General features: G+C 31.9%; 6 protein-coding genes across 6 annotated transcripts in view; all 6 read right to left on the bottom strand.

Annotated features, from left to right (window-relative positions):
* LOC109129209 (cysteine-rich repeat secretory protein 18-like) lies at positions 662 to 1,678 on the bottom strand. The gene is made up of 2 exons (XM_019236937.1): positions 1,331 to 1,678; positions 662 to 1,152 (listed from the first exon to the last, which is right to left on the bottom strand). Exons 1-2 carry the CDS (start codon positions 1,676 to 1,678, stop codon positions 673 to 675), a joined length of 828 nt encoding a protein of 275 aa, XP_019092482.1. The 3' UTR covers positions 662 to 672.
* On the bottom strand, positions 5,712 to 6,859 carry LOC104746638 (cysteine-rich repeat secretory protein 18-like). Its single transcript, XM_010468160.1, has 2 exons — positions 6,482 to 6,859; positions 5,712 to 6,324 (listed from the first exon to the last, which is right to left on the bottom strand). Exons 1-2 carry the CDS (start codon positions 6,827 to 6,829, stop codon positions 5,845 to 5,847), a joined length of 828 nt encoding a protein of 275 aa, XP_010466462.1. The 5' UTR covers positions 6,830 to 6,859; the 3' UTR covers positions 5,712 to 5,844.
* LOC104746637 (cysteine-rich repeat secretory protein 18-like) lies at positions 9,458 to 10,574 on the bottom strand. The gene is made up of 2 exons (XM_010468159.1): positions 10,200 to 10,574; positions 9,458 to 10,026 (listed from the first exon to the last, which is right to left on the bottom strand). Exons 1-2 carry the CDS (start codon positions 10,554 to 10,556, stop codon positions 9,541 to 9,543), a joined length of 843 nt encoding a protein of 280 aa, XP_010466461.1. The 5' UTR covers positions 10,557 to 10,574; the 3' UTR covers positions 9,458 to 9,540.
* On the bottom strand, positions 11,812 to 12,815 carry LOC104746636 (cysteine-rich repeat secretory protein 18-like). Its single transcript, XM_010468157.1, has 2 exons — positions 12,409 to 12,815; positions 11,812 to 12,288 (listed from the first exon to the last, which is right to left on the bottom strand). The coding sequence occupies exons 1-2, from the start codon at positions 12,754 to 12,756 to the stop codon at positions 11,818 to 11,820; spliced, it is 819 nt and encodes a 272-aa protein (XP_010466459.1). The 5' UTR covers positions 12,757 to 12,815; the 3' UTR covers positions 11,812 to 11,817.
* LOC104746635 (putative cysteine-rich repeat secretory protein 17) lies at positions 13,497 to 14,602 on the bottom strand. The gene is made up of 2 exons (XM_010468156.2): positions 14,241 to 14,602; positions 13,497 to 14,034 (listed from the first exon to the last, which is right to left on the bottom strand). The coding sequence occupies exons 1-2, from the start codon at positions 14,583 to 14,585 to the stop codon at positions 13,543 to 13,545; spliced, it is 837 nt and encodes a 278-aa protein (XP_010466458.1). The 5' UTR covers positions 14,586 to 14,602; the 3' UTR covers positions 13,497 to 13,542.
* LOC104748410 (putative cysteine-rich repeat secretory protein 16) overlaps positions 16,194 to 17,008 on the bottom strand; it is a 2,361-nt gene continuing 1,546 nt past the window's right edge. The window contains 1 exon segment of the mRNA XM_010470056.1: positions 16,194 to 16,640. Coding sequence (XP_010468358.1) covers positions 16,194 to 16,640 — 447 coding nt within the window.

The following is a 17,008-nucleotide window of genomic DNA, read 5'->3' as shown; positions in this document are numbered from 1 at the left end:
CCCTTAATCTTGTAAACTATAACACTTAATCTTGTTTATTGTATCCATTAGTTATCAACAATTTTCAAACTTACACTGATTATTTATGGTTATGTTCTATTCTCTAACATTTTAATGCACTTTTCTCTTTTATTTATGGTTTCTTTGATTATTTTCTATTGTTTCATAAATAATTTCATAAATTTGCACGGAAAATTTTCAAATATTAATTATCTACAATTGTTCACTTAGGGAGGTTTATTGCTATTCTATTCAATCACTATTTAAAAAAAAAATCAAAAACATATGTTATTAGTTTTTTGACTTATGAAAACTAGTTTCATTTAAACTATGTATCATTTGTTTAGTGATTTGTTTTTGGATTTTAAAATTTACAATATATTTTTTGGATTTTAATGAATTTGAAAGTGTAAAAACATAAAGATCCAAATCCGTGTGTAAAACATATTATTTCAAAATTTATAACTATCGATAATATCTAAATCTTATATGGATTTACAAATCAATTAATCAATAATAATGTAATAGAAATATACTCAAACTACATCATATGGTCTTTTTTTTGCTAAATAAAATAATAAATTCACGTTAAATAAGGGAAAATTCAAAAAAAAAAAAAAAAAAAAAAAAAAAAAAAAAAAAAAAAAAANAAAGACACACATTCAAGTTACTTTAGAACTTGGTATAGTAAGGACTTGTGGGGTTAATAAAAGAGTAAAGCTCATACCTAAAGTTACAACTTGGACTCAAAACTCTTACTCCTTGTTTATGTTTCCAGCAATCTTGATAATGGATAATGTAATATTTTATACACTCTTGACAACCTTTAACTGTTAAGCCACCCGAACACTGCACCATTCCGTATAAATTCTTCTTACCGAGTCTCTTCTCTCCTGCCGCATACCGCACCGGCGTTTTGACTCCTTTTATGTTTTCATCTATTTTAGTAATGGCTAAACTTGTCAGATTGTAGAGCAGAAACAACCTATTTTCAAAAGAAATTGAATCGCCGCTCAAGTTCTTCACGCTGGGCATACAGAAGTTGTCATCATAATTGATCTGCCCTATAGTATTGAACCTAGAAAACTCCACAATACATTGGTCGTACCATATTACCGCCCCCCTATCTCTTGGACATCTCTTACGAAGAAGCTGTCATACACATTTTGCATATCAACGTCACAATCAATATCAACATTGCATGGACTAATTTACATATAAATACAGTTTCTTTCTATATTTATATGTCAGACATCAACAAAAATGACATGTGTGCATATTTATACATTATGTGACAGCTTATTAGTAATACGTATTGAAGTGATGTCACCTCAGAACTGGCATTGATAACGCAGGTGCCGCACTTGGGCCCGCGAGAGTCGACACGGCACTGGTAGGTGATGGCGATCATATCAGGTTCTTTACCCATGGCCGTGAAGCCCCAACCGTAATGAAAATTATATGAACCGTCCGAAAAGCTTTTGATGAGTTCATTGAAGGCTTTCTCGTACTGGCTTCCCGGCTTGTATTGCCCTTCGCTGACTAAGCATTTGTGATGCAGATACGCATTGGTACGATTTAGTGAAGAAACACTGTGTAAGAGGAGGAGTTGTGTGGCCGCAACGACCAAGATAGGGATTAGAACGAGGCGTTTTGATACAGAGGATGAAGAATGCATTATTTTGGATTTTAATTTTTATTTTGTTTCCTCAAGGAGTTCTTATATATATATAGTTAGAGTTGAGACTGTGATATTTATGTAGGAGACTCGGAGAAACTTTTGTGGCAACAAGAGGGCCGACGAAAAAGTAAAGCTCCATGGTGTGACTGAGTTCAAACAATTACAATCACACGATTGTACGATTACGACCCGAAATGAAGGGGTTGTTGGTTTCTATAATTACAAGATTCTTTGTGTTTTTTTTCTGGAACATGATCTATTCCAATTTTTAGAATTCATCTAATAATAGGTCATATCATTTTTTTCAAGTATTATTATTATTTTGTTCTAATTCTTAAGTACAACAAAATGGGCAACTTCACTAGTCAAAGAATTGGTTTTTTTCTTGGAGAAAAAGTGGGTTGAAGTTCTATGACTTAGTCTAAGTCTCAATCTGCTATTTGGTAAAAATGTCTAAGGCTACATGAGCTTTTGTTACCTTCTGAGAACAAAACTGATCTTCTACTACCCTCAGAAGTCTGTTAAGGTACCTTGTTTTGTTATTTAATCTGAGGTTAATGCCTCTGGAATCTGTTTCAATCACCTGATGAGGATAAACCAATTGTGAACAGTGTACGGTATCTTCTTAGAGTCTACTTTAAATTTTGTGTGATAGTCAAAGCTGTTGTTGTATTGATGTAGATAATGTATCACAAGATATAATTGAGACTCAGAATTTTAGATAACAGTTTATTCATAGGTTAGTTGAGGAGAAACTGACAGTAATAGAACATTTGAGCACTAAACTGCAAATTCCTGTTTTAGTTATAAAACCTTTGGACTTGGATCAACTCATGATTCTGAGAAATTTCATAGGTGTTTGCAAGATCTAATATGCTCTGTAAGTTGTGCTGATCAGATACAGGGATATTCATCATAGCAGACCATGAAATTCCTAGAATGTATAGAGGATTAACACTCTGTCTGAACAAAGATTTGATGGAAAACATTTGTCTATCATGCCAATTCATATTGGGGATCTCGTAAAACGTTGCTGTGAAGGAGGAGGTCAAAGAGCTAAGGAGTGGTATTATTTTACATTTCATTCTAAAAGAAGTACCAGTTGTTTGTAAAAAAAACAGAGTAATGTGACTGGTACATCTGCAACAGAGAGCCCTGAAAAATAATAACAAGAGAATGCACAAATATTCGTGTTTAAAAAGTCAAGTGATATTGCTGATAGAAATCAGGAGATTCAACAGAAGATCGTTCATATCATCAAACTGTGAAGATCATTCATGTATGTTAGATCTAAGCTCTAACATAGTGTATCATTCAAAATCAAAAAAAAAAATACTTCATACACTCACTCATGTCCATGCACTCTCCAAAGAGGATACCAATATGTAAAGTATTTCAAAGTGGCAACAGCATATTAATAAAGAAAAGATACAATTGAAAGCTACTAATAAATGATCTGAGTATACGATATATTACATGAAAATATAATTTTTCTAACTACAGTTGGCGACTATATATTTAGTCACCAAAAATTGCTACTAATGAGCTACTATTAAGCAATTTTTTGAAACTGTAACATTGTGGTCGTACATCAGTCGCTTTTTGCAACCAAAGATAATAGCCAGTAAAATAGTAGTAAATTAGCTACTAATTGATAACAATATTGCAGATGGGAAACGTTAGTCGCGTGAAATAGACGCTAATTTGGATTGAACTTTAATATAGTTTTATTCATGTCATGTAAGTGTTTTCAAACTTACCCTGATTACATATGGTTATGTTCTATTTTCTACAATTTTGATGCACTTTCCTCTTTTATTTATGGTTTCTTTTATTATTTTCTATTATTTCATAAATAATTTCCTAAATTTATACAGAAATTTTTCTAATATTAATTATCTAGGGATTGTTCACTCAGAGAGGTTTTATTTGTTTAAGGAAATGGATTTGTAAAAATTTTAAACAAAAATTATGTACTATTTAATCACTATTTTAAAAGTACATCAAAATCATATGTTATTAGTTCTTTGACTTATGAAAACTAGTTAAAACTATGTGTTATATGTTTAGTGATTTGTTTTTAGATTTTAATGAATTTGGAAGTGAAAAAACATAAAAATCCAAATGTGTGTGTAAAACATATTATTTCAAAATTTATATCTATTAACTTATATTGATAAAGATATATCTAAATCTTATATGGATCTACAAATCAATTAATCAATCCCTTATATATTAATAGAGGAACATTTTGGCAAAAAAACTGAGGTGCCAGCATTACAGAGCTCAGTGCACATTCTATAAATTAACCCTCAAATCATCAACTAATTTACAAATATCTGCCATTGTTTTTATTTAAAACAGAATTTTTAAAAAAAATAATGATACCTAGATGTGTATTGAACGTATAATCTCTACTAACACCTATAAATACATTCATCTCACTAAAGTATATATTACCACCTACCTCATCACCAAACAACTCCATTGTTCTAAAAAATCCTTCTTTTAACAGTGTTTCTCAGGTCAATCTAAAAGTTCCACATGGAACTGAATCCTCTAAAAATTTAGAGAATCGGACTCTTCAAAAAGTTGATGTGTCGCCGCCGGAAAGTTCTATGCAATTTTTAGCAAAATACCATTAAATTTGTCTACTTAATTACATTAACATGCTATTATATTTATTAAAAAGATAATTAACTGAATAATAATTAGATATGTCATCATTTCTCATACAAATTTAAATATTACATATTAAGACTAATTAAATAATTACATACTATTTTAAGATAAAATTATACTAAAATTTACTTACAAATATACAAGTCAAAATTATATTGATTTATTAAAATCAATATAAGTTATATTCTAAAAAGGCTATAAAAACATATCAATTAATATAAATTTAATAAAAATAAAGAACATATAACTTATTAAACATATAAGTAACATAATAATATAAACACGAAATTTTATTTTTTATGTTAGTATTATTACCATAATAATTTAAATAACAAGCTTTCGATAGTTATTATAATTGATTATAAAAAAGTATACTACCCCTGAATTATCTTCAACTCATTAAAAAAAATCCTAATAAATATAGATTTATATATTTACATAAATAAGCATAAAAATGACAACAAATTAGGGGATATCATGATGTGTGATTATTTATATATATCTAAGTATGTAAACTAATTAATCTCAACATTTAGTGTGAATATTCATTAAAAATGGAAGTATTGATAACCGAATAGGAATATAAATTCTATTTTATATTCATCTATGTGCTATTAAAAAGGAATGAGATAATAACCCTTATTATTATAAATAAACTTAGTACCCAAAAAAAATCATAATATATTTAAAATGAGTGATTATTAGATTATGCAAAATTGTTATAGTTACTCGATAAACTATAAATATAAATTTGATTTTTAAAACACAAAAAATATATATTGCCATAAATTGTAACATTTTATAAATATTTTCTTTACCACCTTCACATATTTTAATTAATTGGGTCATAATGGTTTTTTGGTAATAATCCATCATTTATAGAAAATATTAACAAATTGACTAACTCAAAAGATTTAAATAAACTCATCAAAAATAGTATGTCAATAAATTAGATTATCTTCAGTAAATTTAGTTTAAAATCTGATTGTTACTAACATATAATAAAATTAAATAATAAACTACCGAGTAATGTGGTATATGTTGTTATGATTACATAAGAAACATACAAAATTGTTATGATTACAAAATAAGACATAAGAAGATATGAATTTGATTTTTAAACCACACAAAAGACATGTTGCAATAAATAGTAATATTTTATCAATATTTTCTCTATCAGAAAACCTCTTACACATTCAAAGATTTCACGAATGAAACGTGTTTTGAATAAAAAAAATAAAAAAATTTAGTTACATATTATGTTTGACGCAAACAGATATTGGTTCTAGGATAATAATTTTTTTTTAAATCGATTTATCCCGCACATAGTACGGGTTGTTACCTAGTAATAACGTAATAGAAATACACTCAAACTACATCATATGTTTTTTTGCTAAATAAAACAATAAATTCACGTTAAATAAGGGGAAATTCAAAGTAAGAAAATAAAAATAAAAAAAGATACACACATTCAAATTACTTTAGAACTTGGTATAGTAAGGACTTCTGGGGTTAATAAAAGGGTAAAGCTCATACCTAAAGTTACAACTTGGACTCAAAACTCTTACTCCTTGTTTATTTCTCCAGCAATCTTGATAATGGATAAGGTAATATGTATAACACTCTAGACAACCTTTAACTGTTAAGCCACCCGAACACTGCACCATTCCGTAGAGATTCTTCTTACCGAATCTCTTCTCCCCCGCCGCATACCGCACCGGCGTTTTGACTCCTTTTATGTTTTTATCTATTTTAGTAATGGCTAAACTTGTTAGATTGTCGAGTAGAATCGACCTATTTTCAAAAGAAATTGAATCGTCGCTCAAGTTCTTCACGCTGGGCATACAGAAGTTGTCATCATAATTGATCTGCCCTATAGTATTGAACCTAGAAAACTCCACAATACATTGGTCGTACCATATTACCGCCCCCCTATATCTTGGACATCTCTTACGAAGAAGCTGTCATACACATGTTGCATATCAACGTCACAATCAGTATCAACATTGCATGCTAATTTACATATATTTATATGTCAGACATCAACAAAAATGACATGTGTGCATATTTATACATTATGTGATAGCTTATTAGTAATACGTATTGAAGTGATGTCACCTCAGAACTGGCATTGATAACGCAGGTGCCGCACTTGGGCCCGCGAGAGTCGACACGACACTGGTAGGTGATGGCGATCATATCAGGTTCTTTACCCATGGCCGTGAAGCCCCAACCGTCATGAAAATTATATGAACCGTCCGAAAAGCTTTTGATGAGTTCATTGAAGGCTTTCTCGTACTGGCTTCCCGGCTTGTATTGCCCTTCGTTGACTAAGCATTTGTGGTGCAGATACGCATTGGTAAGATTTAGTGAAGAAACACTGTTTACGAGGAGGAGTTGTGTGGCCGCAACGACCAAGATAGGGACTAGAACGAGGCGTTTTGATACAGAGGATGAAGAATGCATTATTTTGGATTTATTTTTTTATTTTGTTTCCTAAAGGAGTTCTTATACATATAGTTAGAGTTGAGACTGTGATATTTATGTAGGAGACTGGAGAAACTTTTGTGGCAACAAGAGGGCCGACAAAAAAGTAAAAGCTCCATTGTGTGACTGAGTTCAAACAATTACAATCACACATTGAACGCTTACGACCCGAAATAGAGGGGTTGTTGATTTCTATAATTACAAGATTCTTTGTTTTTTTTCTCGAACATGATCTATTCCAATTTTTAGAATTCATCTAATAATATATGTATATATGATCTATTTCAAACTTGGGTTTTTTCTGGGCAGATTTTTTTCGGGTTTGGGTTGGGCTGGGTTTTTAAACCCACGACAACATCCCTATATATATAGTAATCCACTAGTTAATTGAATAGTTATATATATTACATTCAAAAAAAAGAATAGTTATATATATATATATATCATTTTTTCAAGTATCCTATTATATTAATTGAGAAGTACAAATATGAAACTAACCTTAAAATGTGTAAAAAATTACATTCAATTGCCATATTAGAAAATTTTAATTAAGTTTAATCAATTAATTAAATAAATATAATTAATTAAAAATAAAAAAGCTGACAGATAAAATATAAAAAGATTGAGAAAAATAAAAGAAATCTATTCAAATCAAAACTAATTTGTACTTGAAAAAAATAAAAAAATAAAAAATAACTATTAATATAATAGAGTTTATATAATACTTATGATTAATAAAATGCAGATTTTTTTCTACATATGTTGTGATTTGAACTTTAAAAAGAAAAGATATATTACTCAATCTATGAAAATAAAATGTGTGTTTTAATTTTCACATTGGCGGATTGGTAAAACTAAATATATATAGCTGATAAATTAGTAAATTTTATTTGTTCATAATTGTAATATTAAAATTACTACTTCATATTTCACAAAATAATGATGCAAATACAACAAACAAACAATATAAAACTATAATATATATAAGTCAAAAATTAAATACTATAACATTCTAAAATAATTAGTATGCAAAAAACATATATAGATTTACAGAACAATTAAAAATAAATATTATCTCAAACAAAATATTTTAAAAAAAAACAATAATTTTATTATTTTATTATAATTTTTGTTTAAATGTTGACCCGTGCTTTAAGCACCGGATATTCCCTAGTTCTTATTATTATTATTATGTTCTAATTCTTAAGTAAATAAGTACAACAAAATGGGCAACTTCACTAGTCAAAGAATTGTTTTTTTCTTGGATAAAAAGTGGGTTGAAGTTCCGTGACTTAGTAAGTCTCAATCTGCTATTTAGTAAAAATTTCTAAGGCTACATGAGCTCTTGAGGGATCGAGGATTTATTGATCTGGAGATTTACTCTCAGGCCACAGTCTCAGGTGTTCTCTCGTCTCATAGGCGTCGGCATCATTGTGTTGATGTATTAAACAAAATAGAAGAGGTGATTAAAAAAGTGAGATGTTGAGGAGTTTGTATGGAGGCAGATCAGGTTCTTTGGATTTGGTCAGATGGTAAACTACAAACCCAAATTCTCCTCACGTGATACATGGCTTCAAACCCGGACCTCAGGGCAGTCTAGAGACTGGTTTAAGGCTATCTGGTTTTTGGAATCAACTCCAAAGCACGCGTTCCTAGCGTGGCTAACTATTCAGAATCGTTTGACAATGACAACGTGTGACAGGTTGTCTATATGGAATGCAGCAATCTCTACGTCATGTGTGTAAGTGTGTTTTGTCATGAGCCTATATATGGAGTCCCGCAATCACTTATTTTTCTCTTGCACCTACTCTTCGAAAACATTCTCTCACTCTTCTCAAATATAATTGAATCGACAACTTCGATTAGTTAAGACTAGTTTTGGGGTTACCCAATGCGTTGACGACTTTCTTAGTCTTGTTTATTTTATCCTAAAAATTGGAGTATTAATCATTTTCAAACTTACTACTATGATTAAATATAGTTATGTTCTATTTTCTAACATTTTAATGCAATTTTCTTCTTTTTATTTACGGTTTATGTGTGAGGTAAACCCGCACCCAGTCTAAATGGTAGAAAGTACACAAGAAAGTATCGCGAATTGGTTTTCTTTATTGATTTAAGAACAACATCGACAATGATTACAAGAGATAGCTAACCAGTCTAAAAAAAGTTATGATTTTTCAGTACGAGTCGAACCTAGTGTTTCTCTCATTTCAGTCATGCCACATTTGACGGTTTCATGCGGTATATATATCGAGAGATCTCCTACTTCCGATGTGTTCATTTTCCTTAATTCTTCGGGAGTGAGTTATTCGAATAGCCATATCTTTTCGTTGATTGATTGCCGAGTTGATCGGGCTTGGTTCGGTTTAGGTTGGCACTAGCCAAACCAACAATTTAGTCGATTTTGGGTACTCGTAGTTTACGTCGGATTACCCGAGTGGTACTAAACTACTCGTCTACTCCCCTACAGTTTCCTTGAATATTTTCTATATAAAATATTATATTAATTTCATAGAATAAATTTAGAAATGTACACTGAAAATTTTCAAAAATTGATTATCTAGAATTGATTACTAAAAGAAATATACTCTTAACTATCTCATATTATCTTTTGCTAGAGAATTCTATAAATTCACGTTAAGTAAGGGAAATTTAAAGTTTAAAAATAACAAAAATACATATTCAAATTACTTTAGAAACTTGGTATAGTAAGGACTCTTAGCGCTAATAAATGGGTAAAGCTCATACCTATAGCTACAACTTCTACTCAAAACTCTTACTCCTTGTTTAGGTTTCCAGCATTCTTGAAAATGCGTCAAATAATATGAGATGCACTCTTCACAACCCCTACCAGATAAGTCAGCCGAACACTGCACCATTCCATACAGATTATTCCTCCCGAATCTCCTCTCCCCCGCCGAGTACAGCACCGGCTTCTTGACACCTTCTATTTTTTTATCTATCTTAGTGACGGCCAATTTTGTCAGATTACTGAGGAAAGCCACCCTATCGAAAAAATTAATAACATCGTTGCTCAAGTTCTTAGCGCTGGTCAAACAGAAGTTGTCATCATAATTGATCTGCCCTGTAGTATCGAACGAAGAAAACTCCACAAGACATTGGTCGTACCATATTAGTGCCCCTTTATCTTTCGGACATTTCTTACGAAGAAGCTGTCATATACATTTCGCATATCAACGCCACAATAAATATCAACACTGCATGGACTAATTTACGTATAAGATATATTTTTGTCAGATCTAAACAAAAATAACATGTTTGTGTGTGCATATTTATACATTATGTGGCAGAATATTAGTAATAATACGTACTGAAGTGATGTTACCTCAGAACTTGCAGTGACAATGCAGGAAGCGCACTTGGGCCCGCGAGAGTCGATACGGCACTGGAAGGTGATGGCGACTATATCAGGCTCTTTACCATAGGCTGTCACGCCGAAACCAGTACGAAAACCATACGAATCTTTTGGTTTATCCGAGAAGCCTTGGATGATATCAATGAGGGCTTTCTCATAGTCGCTTCCCGGTTTATATTTCCCTTGGTTGACTAAGCATTTGTGCTGAAGATACGCATTGGTAAGATTTAGTGAAGAAACGCTGCGTAAGAAGAGGAGTTGTGTGGCCACCACGACCAAGATAGGGACCAGAATGAGGCGTTTTGATACAGAGGATGAAGAATGCATTGTTCTGGATTTATTGTGTTTTTTTTTTCAATAGAAGTGTTCTTATATATATTTAGTGTTGAGACTGTGATATATATGTAGGAGACTCGGAGGAACTTTGTGGCAACAAGAGGGCCTACGAAAAAGTAAAAGCTCGAAGGTGTGACTAAGTTCAAACAATTACAATCGCACGATTGTACGATGACGACCTGAATTGAAGGAGTTATTGATGATTTCTATATTTACAAGATTCTTTAGGCAACTACAAACTGGTGGAATGGCCAAGAATATAAGATAATCATTTGTAATATTAAATATCAGTCATAATTCAATTATTCTAACCGAAATAATATTCATGTTAATATCAATCTTTAGTAACGCTATTTTTTTATTATTTTACAGTATGTACTAATCCTCTATTAAATTCAATAATCATACCATTTTTATTTATTTTTTTAATATTTTTTATTTTTTGAATACTAAAAGGTTCATGACCTAGACCCGTATAGAACCTATAGGTTGAAGTTATTGGACTTCACCATTATTGGAGAGGTGATTTCTAAATCTATATGAAATTGTAAATTCCAAAAATCAAAACACATAGATTTTGAATAACATGTTTTATCCTTGGATTTGAATCCTTCTATTTTACATTTTTAAATTCATCAAATTCATTTAAAACATAATGTGGATTTTGAAATCCAAAAACAAATCATTAAATGAATAACATGAGATTTTAACAAGTATTTGTAAATCATAGAACCAATAACACATAATTTTGAGAAGTATTTTAAAATCAATGATTGAATAACACATGATTTTTGTATGGATTTCCAAATCCATTAAAATCATAGAACCAATAACTCCCTTAGTCTGAGTTTCAATCTGCTGTTTGGTAAAAATGTTTAAGAGAAGTAATCAAGTAAACGTTATTTTCTTAATCATGTTGATGTTATTTATTATCAATTATTTCAACCAATTACCAAATTTAAATATAGATATGTTCTATTTTTCAAACATATTATACAATTTTTTTTTACGATAACATTAGTTAAATGGGTTACAATTTATAGTTTCCTAGCTTAACTTATATCACTTTCATAGAATAATTTTAGAAATTTAGTATAAAAATAAATAAATCAAATAACAATTTTGATTTTTTTTCTGAAGCTCCTAGTATAAATTTATTTATTCAACTACATCATATAAATGAATTAATAAATTCTTGTAAAATAAAAGTCAAAAGTAACAAAAAGGAAAAAAAATGAATCGAAAACTTTGATTAATTAGGACTGGTCTTGGGGTTAACAAAAGGGTAAAGCTCAAACCTAAAGCTACAGCTTCCACCAAAAACTCTTGCTCCTTGTTTATCTCTATAGCAATCTTGATAATGCACGACCATATGTGACAAACACTCCCTACAACCCTTTTCATTTAAGTCAACCATACACTGCACCATTACGTATAGCTTCTTCTTCCCAAGCCTCTTCTCTCCTGCCGCATACATCGCCGGCTTGTCGTAATTTTTTATAATTTTTTGTTTTTTAGTGACGGCTACTTGTGTCATTTCGCCAACGAGGACCAAAAACGTCTTCTCAAAAGAAATCCGATCGCCGCTCACATTCTTCGCGCTCGTCATACAGAAACCATCATCGTAATTGATCTGCCCTGTAGTATCGAACGAAGAAAACTCGACAAAACATTGATCGTACCATATTATTGCCCCCTTGTCTCTCGGACATTTCTTACGAAGCTGTCAAATACATTTTGCATATCAACATTGCATGTAACCAAAACTGACGTTTCTGATCTATCTATACAGGTTCATATGTGAATATGATGGCTAACTTATACTATATATAAGTGACGGTACCTCAGATTGGGCGGTAGCAAAGCAGGAACGGCATTTGTTCCCGTAAGAGTCGCCACGGCACTGGAATGTTACGGAGGCCAAATCAGATTGCTCACCCAAGGCCGTCATGCTGTAACCAGTACGAAAAGCATATGTATCATTCGACAAGCTTTTGATGATCTTATTATAGTTTATGTCGTGCAAACTTCCCGGCTTGTATTTCCCTTGACTGACTAGACATTTGTGGTGCAGATACGCATTGGTCATGTTCAAGGACGAAACGGTGCGCATAAGGAACAGTTGTGTGGCTACCACGGCCAAAATAGTGACCAAAAAGAGGCGTTTTGATAGAGAAGATGAAGAGTACATTGTTTTCGATACTTTTATTATTATGTTTTCCCCAAACGGAGGTGTTTTCTAGTTTACTGTTTTTGGTTACCTTATAAGAAATTCTATTGATAAATTAAGTGTCTAGAATAAATGTTTATAGTTAACGGACATGAGAGAGGTGTTGGTATTTGCGGCGACAAGAGGGCCGAAGAAAGAGTAAAGGTTCAAAGGTGAGACTGAGTTCAAACTCTCACAGTCACACGATTGAAAACAATGAAGCCATGAAGGATTCCTTAAATTCTATAATTAACGAATTTTTATTTTTATTTTGGTTTTTAGTTAAAAATAGTTGCATAGTAAACCAAACCCATCAAGGAAGAAAATATAGTAAGAATTCCAAAGGACTCCAGGAGACAGATTAATTACTTCCAAATTATTCTCAACGATGATGGATTAACCAAAACTCAGAGTCAGATTTAACGAATTAATAAACTCTGAAGTCATATAAAACTCAGAATGTTATCCCATACTTATTTTTATTTTTATTTTTCAGCATTTTTTTTATTCTTTTGCTGAATATATTTTTCGTTTTCCCCACTCGAAAAACATCACCGACAACGTTGATATGATTTGAATTCATATGATAAATCTTAGTGTGGCTTCTCAGATAATTATCCTTTATTAATACTACATCATATGAATTTTCCAAAAATAAATATAATGTATTACGTAAAATAAAATCTATAAAATAATAATTTACACTAACACATACGCACACACACAAAAAGAAAAAAAAAATTGTAGCCACATTTTTTTCAGATTGCTTTAACTCTTCAAATAAGAATTAGGACCGGTCTTGGCATTAACAAAAGGGTAAAGCTCGTACCTAAAGTTACAGCTTCTACCCAAAACTCTCGCTCCCCTTTTACCACTTTTCCAGCAATTTTGAAACTGCAAGATATTATGTACGAGACACTCCTCATAAGCCTTAACAGATAAGTCATCCGTACATTGAACCATTCCGTACATATTTATCTTCGTCCCGAGCCTCTTCTCCCCAGCCCCGTACAGCGCCGGCTTGGTGGACTCTTTTAAGTTTTTGTTTTTTTCAGTGATGGCTACAGTTGTCAGATTGTCAAAGAGAGTATCCCACTTCAGTATGAAAGAAAACGGATCATCTCCCGTGTTCTTCGCGTTGGACATACAGAAACTGTCATCGTAATTTAGCTGCCCTACAGTATCGATCGAAGAAATCTCGAGAAGACATTGGTCGAACCATATTATTCCCCCTTTATATCTCGGACATCTCCTACGAAGCTGTCAAGCACATACGCTTTGCAAATTAATGCCAAAACCAACATCGACATTGCATGGACTCAAGATATATAGTTTTCTTGTCTATTATATATATTATTATCACTAAGACGTAACCAAAACGTACATGTATGCGTAACCAAAACACACAAATTTATACAAGTAAATATGTGTTAGCTAGCTAATCAATAATATTGAAGTGAAGTTACCCCGGCCATAGCTGAGGAAAAGCAGGAGCGGCACTTGGACCCGTAGGAGTCTCCCCGACACTGGAGAATGACGCTGACCAGATCTCGACCTTCACCAAAGGACATCATGTCGTAACCGCTAATAACATTTTCACCGACCGAGATGGAATGGATAATAGCTTCGAGGTTTTTCTCATGCACACTTCCCGGCTTATATTTTCCTTGACTGACCAAGCATTTGTGGTTCAGATACGAATTGGTCATGTTTAAAGATGAAACGCTACCTATAAGCAGCATTTCTGTGGCCATCACAGCCAATATATGGACCAAAAGGAAGCGTTTTGATACAGTAGATAAAGAGTACATTATCTTATTGTTTTGGATATTTTCTATGTGTTTTTATTTTTAGATGATTTGTTAAGACGGTGATGTTGAAGGAGACTAGGAGAGATTTGGATTTAATCAATGAAGTTTCTTATGGATTATAGAGTTTGTAACGGACAGGAGAGGAAAATTAGTATTTGCGGCGACAAGAGGGCCGAAGAATAAGTAAAAGTTCAAAGGTGTGACTGATTTCTTTCTCTTACAGTCGCACGATTTGTACAGTGACGACCTGANTATATAGTTTTCTTGTCTATTATATATATTATTATCACTAAGACGTAACCAAAACGTACATGTATGCGTAACCAAAACACACAAATTTATACAAGTAAATATGTGTTAGCTAGCTAATCAATAATATTGAAGTGAAGTTACCCCGGCCATAGCTGAGGAAAAGCAGGAGCGGCACTTGGACCCGTAGGAGTCTCCCCGACACTGGAGAATGACGCTGACCAGATCTCGACCTTCACCAAAGGACATCATGTCGTAACCGCTAATAACATTTTCACCGACCGAGATGGAATGGATAATAGCTTCGAGGTTTTTCTCATGCACACTTCCCGGCTTATATTTTCCTTGACTGACCAAGCATTTGTGGTTCAGATACGAATTGGTCATGTTTAAAGATGAAACGCTACCTATAAGCAGCATTTCTGTGGCCATCACAGCCAATATATGGACCAAAAGGAAGCGTTTTGATACAGTAGATAAAGAGTACATTATCTTATTGTTTTGGATATTTTCTATGTGTTTTTATTTTTAGATGATTTGTTAAGACGGTGATGTTGAAGGAGACTAGGAGAGATTTGGATTTAATCAATGAAGTTTCTTATGGATTATAGAGTTTGTAACGGACAGGAGAGGAAAATTAGTATTTGCGGCGACAAGAGGGCCGAAGAATAAGTAAAAGTTCAAAGGTGTGACTGATTTCTTTCTCTTACAGTCGCACGATTTGTACAGTGACGACCTGACATGAAGGAATTGTTATTTTCTATAGTGACAAGATTCTTTGTTTTTTGGTCAAAAATAGTATAAGATTCCATATTACATATATATATATGTAACTCAAACAAACAAAAAGCATAGATTAAAAGAAGAAAAAGATGTTGATATCTACTTTTAAAGCAAGATCTTGAGATACTGAATTGCAACTCAAACAAACAAAAACAGAGTTTCATATTATACAAAAACGACCAAATCCATCGAGAAAAAAGAATCGTCAAAATGTTTAAAAAAAAAAACCCGGATTATTACGTACACTAGTTAGCTAGCTAATTAGTTCAATCATTTTCAACTAACTTACAATGATTAAATATAGTTTTTCAAACATAATAATGCAACGTGTTTCTTTTTAATTATGGTTTCCTTGATTACTATCTATAAATTTCTTTATATTCTAGAAATTTACAGAAAAATTTTACACGTTCAAAAATACATTATTTAGAATATATCTCTAGAGCGTTATAAAAATATTTAAACTACATAATATTTTTTTTTAAACAACTAAAAAGAAAAACCATATAAAATAAAATTTAAATTATACAGAAAAGAACAAACTCTAAAGCAATAAGCAAAAAAATATATATTTCCTTATATTTTTAGATTAGGACCGGACTTGGTACTACTTACAAAAGGGTAAAGCTCGAACCTAAAGTTACAGCTACTACCCAAAACTCTAGCTCCTTGTTTACCATGCCAGCAATCTTGAAATTTTACAGCTAAATATCCAACACATTTGCCACAAGTATTATTATATAAGTCACTCCTACACTGCACCATCCCGTACAACTTCTTCGTCCCAAAGCTTGTATCCCCCGCCCCATACAGATACTTATCGTTGTTGGCTTTACCTACCAAGTTTTCGAGGAAAGACAGCCACTTCTCACCGAACGAATCTACGTTCATTTTCTTCGCGTTGGACATACAGAAATCGTTATCTTTCTCAATCTTCCCTTGAGTATCGAACGAAGAAATCTCGAGAGTACATTGGTCGTACCATATTATTGCCCCCTTATTTCGCGGACATCTCCTACGAAGCTGTCATATACTACATTATTACATGTATAAATTTGTGCACACACACATACATGCCAATAGGGCCGGTCCTAGGATAATAGAGGCCTAAAGCAATTTTTATGTGTAGTTTTTCATATATATATATATATATATAAACTAGGATTTAACCCGCGGTACACCGCGGGATAATATTTTCAATTTATTAAAATTTATATTGTATTTATTTGTTATTTTATTATTGTTTTATTAATTTTAAAAATATAAAATTTTACAGGTATTTGATATAAGTATTCAAAGTATAGGATTTTTGTAGTGTTTTCAAGTTTTTACTCTGTGTGGTATATTGATATGTCTATATTTTGTCTCTCCTTAGCTTATTTTTATCATGC

This window comes from Camelina sativa, chromosome 15 (genome assembly GCF_000633955.1).
Source record: "Camelina sativa cultivar DH55 chromosome 15, Cs, whole genome shotgun sequence".
In the NCBI taxonomy this organism is placed as follows: domain Eukaryota; kingdom Viridiplantae; phylum Streptophyta; class Magnoliopsida; order Brassicales; family Brassicaceae; genus Camelina; species Camelina sativa.
Note: the sequence above shows the minus strand (reverse complement) of the source record. Positions and strands in the feature narration are given on the sequence as shown.